This window comes from Jaculus jaculus, chromosome 5, assembly GCF_020740685.1.
Source record: "Jaculus jaculus isolate mJacJac1 chromosome 5, mJacJac1.mat.Y.cur, whole genome shotgun sequence".
NCBI lineage: Eukaryota > Metazoa > Chordata > Mammalia > Rodentia > Dipodidae > Jaculus > Jaculus jaculus.
Window position 1 is genome coordinate 53,527,791 of NC_059106.1, and position 12,299 is coordinate 53,540,089.

Here is a 12,299-nt window from a genome sequence, read left to right on the forward strand (position 1 = left end):
GCCTTTAGCCACTGAGCTATCTCTCTTTTGGTCACCATGGGGAGAGGTAATGGTGCCATTGCATCAGTGGGGTACCAGTGTTACTCTACATCATCAGTAGGGGTTACCAGCATTATCTTTTTAAAATATATTTTATTTATTTATTTGAGAGAGAGAAAGAGAGAGAATGGGCGTGCCAGGGTCTCTAGCCCCTGCAATGGAACTCCAGATGCATGCGCCCCCTTGTGCATCTGGCTTACATGGGTCCAGGAGAATTGAACTGGAATCCTTTGGCTTTGCAGGCAAACGCCTTAACCATCTCTGCAGCCGAGCACTACCCTATCTTATCAGTGGGGGAACCATGTAACCCCATCATTAACACGTGTACTAGTGTCGCCCCGTCTTATCAGTGGGGGTTACTAGCATTATTCCATCTTATCAGTGGAACAATAAGGGAAAAATAAATGTGGAGCTCAGCTGGGTGTGGTGGTGCATGCCCTTAGTCCCAGCACTCAGGAGGCTGAGTCGGAGGGTTGCTGCAAATTTGAGGCCAGCCTGTGCTACAGAATGAGCCTCAGGCCAGCATGGGCTTACTTGTTTGTGTGCATGCACCAAGTCCTATTGCTGCTGCAAACTCCAGATGCATGCACCACTTTGTAAACTTTTTAAATTTTTGTTTATTTATTTGAGAGAGACAGAGAAAGAAGTGGATAGAGAAAAATGGGTGTGCCAGGGCCTCCAGCTGCTGCAAAAGAACTCCAGATGCGTGTACCACCTTGTACATCTGGCTTATGTGGGTACTCAGGAGGCAAACCTGGGTCCTCTGGCTTTGCAGGCAAGGGCCTTAACCACTAAGCCATCTCTCCAGCTCACGTGCCACTTTTTGGATCCAGCTTATGTAGGTGTTTGGGGATTGAACTCTGAGCCTACCTGCTTTGCAAGCAAGTGCCTTTAACAGATGAGCCATCTTTCCAGCCCCCTAACACAGGAAGGGAGGGAGAGAGGAAATATTACCCAATGCCACTATAGGCCTGCAGGCGTGGGTGTCTCCGCATGTGGCCGGGAGCTCCAGTCCCAGATGCACAGGTGCTGGGCTGCAAGGCACAGAGGATGTCTGCGCGCAGGCCAAGCAGTGTTGCCTCATTTTCCAGCCCTCTCCCCTACTTCCCTCCCCTCCATCCTCAGGCCTCACTCAGAGAAACTGCAGATTCACTCCTGCCTGCTAGAGATTGGGGATATTTGGACATCTACTCTTCTAGCTGAAGCTCTTGGGGAAAAAAAAAAAAAAACAAAGGGCCCAGGTCCGATTCCCTAGGACCCATGTAAGCCAGATGCACAAGATGGCACGTGTATCTGGAGTTTGTTTGCAGTGGCCGCAGACCCTGGTGCACCCATTCTCTCCCTTCCTCCTCCCTCCACCCCCCTTCTTAAATAAATAAGTAAAAAGAGGAGGCTAGACAGATGGCTCCTCAGTTAAAGGCGCTTTATTGCAAAGTCTGGTGACCAGAGATCAATTGTCCAGCACTCATGTAAAGCCAGCTACAAACTGGAACATGCATCTGCGGTCTCAATGCCGCTATGACAGTGGGAAGCAGAGCCAGGAGAATCCAAACCCTGTGGAGCAGCATTGGTTTGCAGCATCAAGAGTCCTCGTTTCAAAGAAGGTAGAAGAGCCAGACACCTGGCTGCCCTCTGACCTCCACGTGCGAGCACACACACTCACGCTTTTTAAAAATTATTTTTTTTTATTTATTTGCAAGAGAGAAAGACAGAGAGAAGAGACACAGAGAGTCAGAGAATGGGCACATCAGGACCTTGAGTTACTCCAGATGTGTACACCACTTTGTACATCTGGCTTTATATGGGTACTAGGGAATTGAACCTGGGTCATTAGGCTTTGCAGGCAGGCACCTTAACCACTGAACAATCTCTCCAGCCCCATAATTTTCTTTTTACTTTTTATTATTGACAACTTCCATAATTATAGACAATCAACCATGATAATTCCCTCCCCTCACTTTCCCCTTCACAACTCCACTCTCTATCACATCCCATCCCCTTCTCAATAGCAATGGACCCTGAGCCCTGGAAGGCGTGATAGAGATGTTTCAGTGCTGAGCACTCCTCTGTCACTTCTTCTCAACACTATGGTGCTTTTTGAGTCATCCCAGAGGTCAACGTCATCTGAAATGAGAAGTTTCTCTAGCCAAAAGTGAGAGTAGCATTAATATATGTGCATGAACATTAACAGAAGTGCTTACCAGGCAGCTTGGTGAGCATCATATATGCATTTAGCCAGACACCAGAAGGCTTTACACCCCTAGGGCTCATGACTTGCCCCGTCACAGGTTTTCAGTATCAGGCAGGAATTCCCACCCATGGAGCAAGCCTCGAGTCCAATTACAGAGCAGTTTGTTTCCCCTATAACAGACATGCCACCATTGTACCTGTTGGCTCATTTGGCCTGGCTGGCCCAACGTAGGCTTGCAGTGTCCACTGTTGTTTATTTCCACAGATGACATACACACACCTCTCTCTCTCTCTCTCCCTCTCCCTCTCTCTCTCTCTCTCTCTCTCTCTCTCTCTCTCTCTCTCTCCCTCTCTCTCTCTCTCTCTCTCTGAGCTGCATGAAGTATAGCGTTTTCCAGTTTTCTGTCGGCTGGTCTACACAGAGGAGGTTTTCAGCTCAGCTTCAGCAAGATCTCTCACTGACCTTGCAGCCCAAGCATGTGGAGTCTTCAGCAATAGGGTCTTACCATCTATTCCTAGTGGGAAACCAACAGCCTATAATTTTTTGAGAACATCTTTTTTAAAAAAAGTGAGGCTGGGCTGGAGAGATGGCTTAGCGGTTAAGCGCTTGCCTGTGAAGCCTAAGGACCCCGGTTTGAGGCTCAGTTCCCCAGGTCCCACGTTAGCCAGATGCACAAGGGGGCGCACGCGTCTGGAGTTCCTTTGCAGAGGCTGGAAGCCCTGGCGCGCCCATTCTCTCTCTATCTATCTGCCTCTTTCTCTCTCTCTCTCTGTCACTCTCAAATAAATAAATAAATAAAAATGAACAAAAAAATATTTTTTTAAAAAAAAAGTGAGGCTGTGTAATGGCTCAGTGGCTAAAAATACTCGCTTGCAAAATCTGCTGACCCGGGGTTCAAATCCCCAGTACCCACATAAGCCAGATGCACAAAGTGGCACATGTATCTAAAGTTTATTTGCAGTGGCAAGAAGCCCTGTGCGCTCATACTCACACATACTCTGTCTCCCCTTTCAATTAAATAACAGAATATTATAACATTGTTTTTTAACAAACCCCAACTCTGCTTCATACTGCTGGTGGGGAGATACTCAAACAAGACAAGGAATGGAGGTTCCCAAAAGATTAAGGGAACACCTTAGGCTGCAGGTGCCAGTTCTGAACTGTGTCTCCAGCTGTATAGGGCAGCTGACCATTCACCCACTGAAGGCTGGCGACCCTTTGAGCTTGGACCTCTGAGATCTCACACAGATGGGCCTAGAAGCTTCCCTCCTCCCTGAGAAGGGTCTCCACAGAGGCACTGCTTTATGGCGCACTCTTGCTGACCCAGGCCCTCATCCCTGCACCCACCGTTGAGTTGGCAGTAAGCAGGGTCCCAAAGAGAGGGTGTGAAGTCACGTGGCCAGAGCATGCCCTGTAGGCACGCTGGCACTCAAGCACAGTCTTCCACACTGCACCCTCCACGCTCCAGCCCAGCACGCGGCAAGCCTCCAGGTCTCAGGTCCAGCGCAGGGCCACACCCCGGAGGAGGAGCCACCACTCCCTGCCTAGGCCCGAAGCCAGTAGGGGTTTCTGCTCCGCCGCTGCAGCCAGCCCGCCCAGCCCACCCGGGGAGCAAGCGACAATGGCCCAGCAGCGTCCCTCCAGCGCTCTGGAGCCCGAGCACGTCCAGCGCCTGCTGCTGTCCTCCCGCGAGGCCAAGAAGTCAGCCTACTGTCCCTACAGCCGCTTCCCGGTGGGGGCCGCCCTGCTCACCGGGGACGGCAGGATCTTCTCGGGTAAGGGCGCGGGCCGGGCAGCTTGGGTGCGGCTCAGAGGAGGACTCGCAGGCAGGGCCCCCTGGCACGGGCGAAGAGGACAGAGCAGTGCTGTCCCCTCCTCTCTTGGCCCCTCACCTGGCCCCTGCCCCAGGTTGTGTAGATGTGCTGGGAAATCCTGCTGTGGGGAGGCTGGGGCTAGGGGAGGAAGTTTGCTGGGGAGGCAGGAAGGAGAAGGCAAGATCAAGAAGAGCTCATGCCTATTAATCCTCCCGCACTTGGGATGCTTGAGGTGAAAGGATCACTTGTGAGCTCGAGGCCAGCCTCCGCCTCATAGCGTGTTCCAGGTCAATCCCTGCTACAGCGAGGACCTGTCTCAAAAATAGAAATAAATAAACTGGACGTGGTGGCGCACGCCTTTAATCCCAGCACCTGGGAGGTAAAGATAGGAGGATCACCATGAGTTCGAGGCCACCCTGAGTGTACATAGTGAATTCCAGGTCAGCCTGAACTAGAGTGAGACCCTACCTCGAAAAACCAAATATATATATATATATATATATATATATATATATATATATATATATATATATATATATATATATATATGCCTTCCAAGGCCATGGTGCTCTAGGCAAGAGGGTGATAATGCTTTCTGAGCTTCCTGTATGCCAAACACAAGTTGAATCTTTCGTGATACATCAGTAAGTTCTTACCTCTGACCTGATTTAGGCCATGCCGGTTTTTAAATGAAGCTCTGAAGCTCAGAAAAATACCCTACGTTACAGAGGACCAGGATGGGGGGCACCCAGGACTGAGATTCCCAAAGCCCTCCACCGTCCATTGCTCTTGCGGTGCTGGGGCTGGCAGGGATGGAGCAGGGAGGAATGGGCACCAGGCAGAGGGCCTTGGAGAAATCGGGGGGTCTGCACATTCAGCAACGAGTGGCACCGGGTTGGCACAGACCTGTCCTAATCTCCTTTTCTTTAGCTTCTGGTTTTGTAGACAAGTTCACCTGCACTGGGGCCGCATCTCAGGGATAGAGTGCTGGCTTATATATGCAAGGCCCTCCGTTTGCATTTAGACACTGTAAAAAGGGGGGGGGGGTGAAGGGCTGGAGAGATGGCTTAGAGGTTAAGGTGCCTGACTGCAAAGCTAAAGGACCCAGTTTCAACTGCCCAAGACCCACGTAAGCCAGATGCACAAAGTGGCACAGCATCTGGAGTTTGTTTCCAGTGGCTGGAAGCCCTGGCATGCCCAATCTCCCTCCCTCCCTCTCTCCCTCTCTCTCTTTCTTTCTCTCTTTACCTCTCTGCCTCTTTCAAATAAATCAGTAAAAATATTTTTGAAAGCGGGGGCAGGGGAGATAAAGCTCACCCTAACAATTCAAACTTTTCACACCTGTTTTGCTGAGTAAGCTCAGGAACATTGTCCTTCAGGACATAGGTGGAGGTGACAGTAGGCGCCTACAGTGTTCCTTGTCAATCACCGGGGTCCCAAGCATCTTTGAGCCAAGGTAATCCTGACTGATGCCGAACGCCATCCATTTAGCCCTTGCCACTCTGCAAGCTGAGACAGAAAACGATGCTCAGAGAGGGTCTGCACCACAGGTCCCGGAGCTGAGATTGTGACCCCAAGTTCCCTGGTTTCAAAGTCTACTGCTGTGTGGAGGAGCAGAGGTAAAGGGGAACTAAGTGTCCCACTGAAATCCAGGCCTTGCCTGGTAGCCAGATTCCATATTGAACATTAACCAGCATCACAAACAATGCCATGCCTGGCCGTGTGACTGTTCTGAACACACAGTTAGCCATTAGTTCTTCCCAAAGCCCTCCTAACCCCTGCTTTTGGTACAGAAGGCCTCAGCATGTCCCCAGCACTTAAGCTTACACCCCACCCTGGCACTGATTTCATAGTGTCTTTACTGTCCGGTTACCTATCTGTACCCCTCCCATTTGTACTTTGTGCTGCAGAGGGCTGGGGCTATGTCTTGGATCCTTGTACCCTCGACCTTCTCCTGTGGCCAAACAGCCCTGCCTGGGCTAGGATAGCCACTCGGTCATTGTTGGCTGGCTGGCTGGCTGGAGGAATGAAGGAGCTAGCCTTGAAGAGAACTGAGTTTGGAGACCCAGAGGGAGAAGTATCCCAAGCAGGGAATGGGTTCAGCATCTAAGACCATATCATTTCCTGAACCGGAGGCTGCCTTCCATAGTCATTGTCCTTTCTTTTTCTTTTACATGTGCATGTGTAAGTGTGTGTGTGTGTGTGTGTGTGATGTGCACATGTGTGTGCAGATGCACAGCACCCCATGCACAGGTGTGCAGAGGCCAGAGAATGTCAGGTGTCCATCTCCATTGCTCATCCATGTGTTTCCTTGAGACGGAGTCTCTCACTGATTTGGGAGCTTGCCATGTTCACGAGCCCCAGTGATTCTCCAGTCTCTGGTTCCCACAGGACTTGGGTTACAGACATGTATGGCCACGCCCAGATGTCTGCATGGGGACTGGGGAATTGAACTCAGGTGGTTTCAGGCCCCCTCAAGCCCTTATGCTTGCATGGGAAGTGATCTTTCCCATCGAGCCATCTCTCCAGCTCCCCATACTTATTTTGTAGCACTGGGACTAGTATCCTGCTAGACAGACAGACAGACAGCAAAGCTGGGGTACATACCACATAGGCCAGGCCAGAATCCACAGGCCTCTCTCTTCCCTTGTTCTCACCTCCAAAGGAGAAGTACACCTTCTTTCATAAGGGACCCCAATGAGCTGCTTTCTGACCATGCTGTGGTCAGCCTTGCATGGATTGTCACAATAGGCACTTACTGAGCACCAACTCCATGCCATGTCACGCACTGCATGCTGAAGAAACCTCAGTAAACATCTGACATGGTCCCTACACAGGCCACAGCTCAAAACGTGAGCTTCAACAGATGACTCTGGAAGGAAGGACGGAAGTGAACGGAGGGTGTCCTATCTGAATTGCACAGAAGTGTCCAGGGTCCCCAGAGAAAGGGCCGAGCAATGAATGTCTGTGGAAGCCTGGCAGCTTGTGCTGAAGACTCAGGACTTCACAGGCTCCTGGGTTTGAATCCTGGGGCTGTCACATGACCTTGAGCAAGACCCTTCCCCCTTCTGAGTTTCTGCAAACACATCTGTTATGTGGACTCGCGGGTGTTACCATTCAGGATTGCTGTGGATGGAGCTGGCATTCGACTGTCTTGTGTGGCCAGCACTGCAACCAGCATTCACTGCCTAGCAGAAGCCTGTGCTATATCAGTTATGTGCTACTGACTGTCACTCCTAATTGTGAATGCTGAATGGACTAATGCCTATAAAATGCTGAGCACAGTTTCTGGATCACAGTGAAAATGTCACCAATGGTGCCTTTCTACAATTACTACATTACTACAATTATTATTACTACTACTATCATTATTATATTATTATTATTATTATTATTATTACTATTATTATTTGGAAGCGGATGGTGGAGGACTTTTGAAGGCCAAGCAGTGATGTGAAGATTTAGTGAACTAGGTGTGGTGATGCACACCTTTAATTCCAGCACTAGAGAGGCAAAGGTAGAAGGATCGCTGTAAGTTTAAGGCCACCCTGAGACGACATAGTGAATTCCAGGTCAGCCTGGGCTAGAGTGAGACCCTACCTCAAGAAACTAAATAGATAAATAAAAGATTTACTGAAGCTGGGTAAGGTTGCACACACCTTTAATCCCAGCACTTGGGAGGCAGAGGCAGAGGCAGGAGGATCGCCATGAGCTTGAAGTCACACTGAGACTACAGAGTGAACAGCAAGATTCTACCTTGAACACTACCCCCCCCCGCAAAAAAAAAAAAAGACTTTATGAGGTTTCTCGGGGGATGGCTCAGTGGAGAAAGTGTTTTCTGTATTAGTACCTGAGTTTAAATCCCTAAAACCCACATAAAAAGCCAGACACTGGTTTTAGCAGGATGGTTCAGCAGTTAAAGGTGCTTACTCACTGAATCTGCTGGCCCAGGTTCGATTCTCCAGCCACCCAAGTAAAACTAGATGCAAAAATTTGCACAAACATCTGGTGTTGATTTGCTGTGGCAAGAGACCCAGGCATGCCCCTCCCCCATACACACACGTGCAAATAAATACATTTTTTTAAAAGCCAGACACTGTAGCAGGCATCTGTAATCTCAATGCACTTATAAGAGAAGGAAGGAGGAGACAGGGGAATCTTCCAGAAGCTCACAGCCCAACTAGCCTGGCAAATACAGCAATGGAGAATAAGAGAACCTGCCTCAAACAAGATGAAAGGCAAGGAAGGAACAGCATCTGATTTTGTCCTCTGACCTCACACCATACTGTAGCACACAAGAGTACACACACACACACACACACACACACACACACACACACACACACGTAGTGTGAGAGAGATTTGTCAAAGTAGGAAACAGGGAGACAATGACAATTATAAGAGTAACCCCAATGGTGTGTTTAGGACAGTTCATCTGACAGGTTCTAAAGAAGGACCTGAGGGCTGGAGAGATGGCTTAGCAGTTAAGCGCTTGCCTGTGAAGCCTAAGGACCCTGCTTCAAGGCTCGATTCCCCAGGACCCACGTTAGCCAGATGCAAAAGGGGCGCATGCATCTGGAGCTCATTTGCAGTGGCTGGAGGCCACTCTCAAATAAATAAATTAAAGTAAAGTAAAGTAAACCTCTTACTTAAAAAAAATTAAAAAAGAAGGACCCGAGCAGCAGGAACAGCATCAGAAAACAATGTCTGCTTTGGCATCGACCTGTCATCAGGGTCTGCATGTCACCTGGCACACAGTTGGTTCCCAGATAAAGTTTGTGGAGCACATAAATGCACGGCATGGACCAAGACTTTGACAGCAGAAAGAAATGGAAGGAAGGATGGTGTGAGAGGTGCAGCGTGGGGCAGACAACTGGGCCTGGGATGGGCAGTGTCAGGAATGCAGGAAAGCACTTGGCCCAGGATTTGCAGCCAGCTGGGGCAGGGGCATGATGAGGTGAGAAGCTGAAGGCCGAGGGCTCAACAGCAATGTTAGTCGCTACCGTGGAGAGAGCACACCGTCAACTTTGTATGGAAGATCTCCTGCAGTCTCCTAGTCAGCACATGAGGTTGTAGAATGACTTTGTGCCACATGAAAGCTTTCCCTTGTGAGTGACAGAACCCCCAGAGTAGCTGTCACCTGGGCACAGGGTGACCCGAGAACTTGGGTGTCCCATGTCATGATTATTATGGTAGGTGCTGGCTTCTTTCTCTTATCCTCAGGTGGTCTTCTCTAGGCATTGGGGAGCAAGAATGAAGGCAGCCTGCTTTTTGTTCTTACAGCCTCAAAACCAGCCAGGAGAGAACTCTTTCCATCAATTCCAGATGGAAATTTCCAGGCAAAGGCTCTGGTCTATCTTCAGTCGCAAGCACCCCGTATGACCCTCACCTATTCCTCCGTGTGGTGGCCTGAATATGCAATGTCCCCCTTAGCCTCACATGTTTGTGATGAAGCCTCATACTCCAGCGCCACCTGGTGGAGACTTTGGGAGGCGGAGCCTTGCTGGAGGAGGTGTGTCACTGGAGGCGGGCCAGACTTCTCTGTCCAGCCCTACTGGGTGTTCACTAGCTGGCTCGCTCTTGCTCCTGCTCCCAGCTGGTGTGATAAGATGTGACACCTAGCCTCTGCTCTGCCATGCTTTCCCTGCCAATGTGAAACTTTTCCCTCAAATTTGTTAAGATGGAAATAAACTTTTCCCATCAGCTGTTTCTGGCTGGGTGCTTGCTCCCAGTAACGAGAAGGTAACCCTGTTTGAATCCATTGCCACATGTGGGGTGTGGGCTGGCCATGTAGACCGAGACCACAGCCAGTGCACCGACACGTGGAATGACTGGGGGTGTTTGATGTCCTCCCAAAGCCTGTGCTCTTTGGGCAGACCCTTGCTGCAGGGTGGAGATGTGGAAGCCTTTGGCCATGAGCTGGCTGCCTGGATTCTGTTTGTCTGTTGTGATGGAAACCACGAGAGTCATGCTGGCAGCAGTGGGCAGCTGGAGAGTACCTCAGCTTGCAGAAGCAGATGGCTGCAGCCAGGGCTAGCTAGTGTTAGACCTCCTGAGCCTTTGGTGTCTGAATCCTCGCTGTTTAAAGTTTTCCAGACTCCTGGGCCTCTTCCAGTGACCAGGGCATATAGTATCTCATTTTTGGATTTTCATAACCTTCTGCCTTCTCCATACATCCTTCCATTGCCTCAGTTTCCTCTCCTTGTTACTACTGGACACGCCCCTTGGCCGCTGTCTAAAGCTCTTCAGCTGCCTCCTTGCAGTTACTGCCATCATCATGTTTGTTGTCTTCTCTTCATGCTACCTGCCCAGCTTGTTTTACCTGTGACAAAGCTCGAAAGTCATCAAGGAAATACCAACAGGAGAAGCCTTTTATTGATACAGCCAGCAAGAAGTGGATGTGCTATGAAGGTGTGGTGATTGAAACTCATACCAGTTATAGTACAATTTCCAGGATTTTTTTTTTTTTTGAGGCAAGCCCAAAAGGCTGGCCCTGTTTTTTTTCAATGCAAGAGAGCAAGAGTGGGAGCAAAAACAAGTGAGAGAGGGAGGGGGGGGAGGGAGAGAATTGGCATGCCAGGGCCTCCAGCCACTGTAATCGAACCCCGGATGCATGCACCACCTAGCGCACATGTGCAACCTCACACACTTGTGTCACCTTGTGTCTGGCTTATGTGGGACCTGGAGAGTGAAACATGGGTCTTTAGGCTTCACAGGCAAGCACCTTAACTGTTAAGCCACCTCTCCAGCCTTCCAGGATTTTTAAAACTTTTTATTGACAACTAAAGAGAGAGAGGCAGATAGAGATAATGGGCATGCCAGGGCATCCAGCCAGCGCAAACGAACTGCAGATGCATGTGCCACCTTGCGCATTGGGCTTATGTGGGTCCTGGGAAACCGACCCTGGGTCCTTCGGCTTCAAAGGCAAGTACCCTAGCCGCTAAGCCATCTTTCCAGCCCATTTGTTGAGTTTTGGTCTCCCCAGGGGTCACCACCATCGGAAAGGAGAAACTTTATCCAGAGTCCGGCATGTGTCAGTCACAAGCCTTTCACTGAGTCGCCAGAGAAGCGCTCTCCCTTTTCTGGAACCAGCTTCTGCAAGCCAGAGGTGAGGCTCCCTGGTCAGCTGCAGGTGGAGTCACCTAAAATTCACTGAGCCATGTCCTACCTGGAGTAAAGGTTTCTGGCACTGACGTAGCCTGGGACTGGATTATGACTTTCCAAAGCAAGGGTCATGCCTTCAAAAGGTGTGGCTGCCATGTCCCTTTCAGCTGGAGTGCAGTCCTTTCTGATTTTATTTGTGCATATGTGTATGGGCACAGCAGGGTCTCTTGCCACTGCAAACAAGTACCACCTGCTCATGTCACTTTTTTTTTTTTAATTTTTGGTTTTTCGACGTAGGGTCTCACCGTAGCCCAGGCTGACACGGAATTCACTATGTAGTCTCAGGGTGACCTCAAACTCACGGCGATCCTCCAGAGTGCTGGGATTCAAGGTGTGTGCCACCATGCCTGGCCTGAGCCACTTTTTGCATCCAGCCTTGCATGGGTGCTTGGGCATTGAACCCCAGGCTGGCAGGCTTGACAAGCAAGTGCCTTTCATGGCTAAGCCATCTCCTCAACCCCTTGGGGTGCAATTTTCTCGTAACAATTCCTCATTCAAAACTGCCAGGAAGAAGAGAAGGGTCTGTTGAGCGGTGTGCACTCCAGATAGCTTCATTTATTCCCAGAAAAACACTGAAGGGTGCTTACAGAAAAAACCACTTCATTAAATTTCAACACAAAACTAACACTCCCAACAGTGTGTGTCACTGAAGGGACAGAGAGAGCCAAGCTCAGGAGATGAACAAATGGAGGGCATCAGCAGAGTCCCTGGATCTCTTCGTTGAGACCAGAAGTGGGGCCACGTGCAGAAAGAGGGGATGGGAGGCTTGTGGCAGTCAATTAGCACTTGCCGAGGAAGAGCCCTCAAATAACCAGAGAAGACCTGGTAGGGCATTATGGAGTAAGAAGAGAAATTAGGAAACAGAAAAGACAAAGCAACTTTAGTATTTTATTTTTATTTATTTAGGAGAAAGAAAGAGGCAGAGAGAAGGAGAGAGAGAATGGGCGCACCAGGGCTTCCAGCCACTGCAAACCAACTCCAGACACATGAACCACCTTGTGCATCTGGCTTCCATGGGTCCTGGGGAATCAAACCTGGGTCTTTTGGCTTTAACAGCTAAGCCATCTCTCCAGCCCCAAAGCAACTTTAGG

At 49.8% G+C, this 12,299-nt stretch overlaps 1 protein-coding gene across 3 annotated transcripts in view; it reads left to right on the forward strand.

Moving 5' to 3' along the window:
- The first annotated feature begins 3,829 nt into the window (after positions 1-3,829).
- Cda (cytidine deaminase) overlaps positions 3,830-12,299 on the forward strand; it is a 42,228-nt gene continuing 33,758 nt past the window's right edge. For all 3 annotated transcript variants that reach the window (XM_045151194.1, XM_045151193.1, XM_004657566.2), the window contains exon 1: positions 3,830-4,005. In XM_045151194.1, coding sequence (XP_045007129.1) covers positions 3,852-4,005 — 154 coding nt within the window. In that variant the 5' untranslated portion in view covers positions 3,830-3,851. The remainder of the gene's footprint in view (positions 4,006-12,299) is intronic.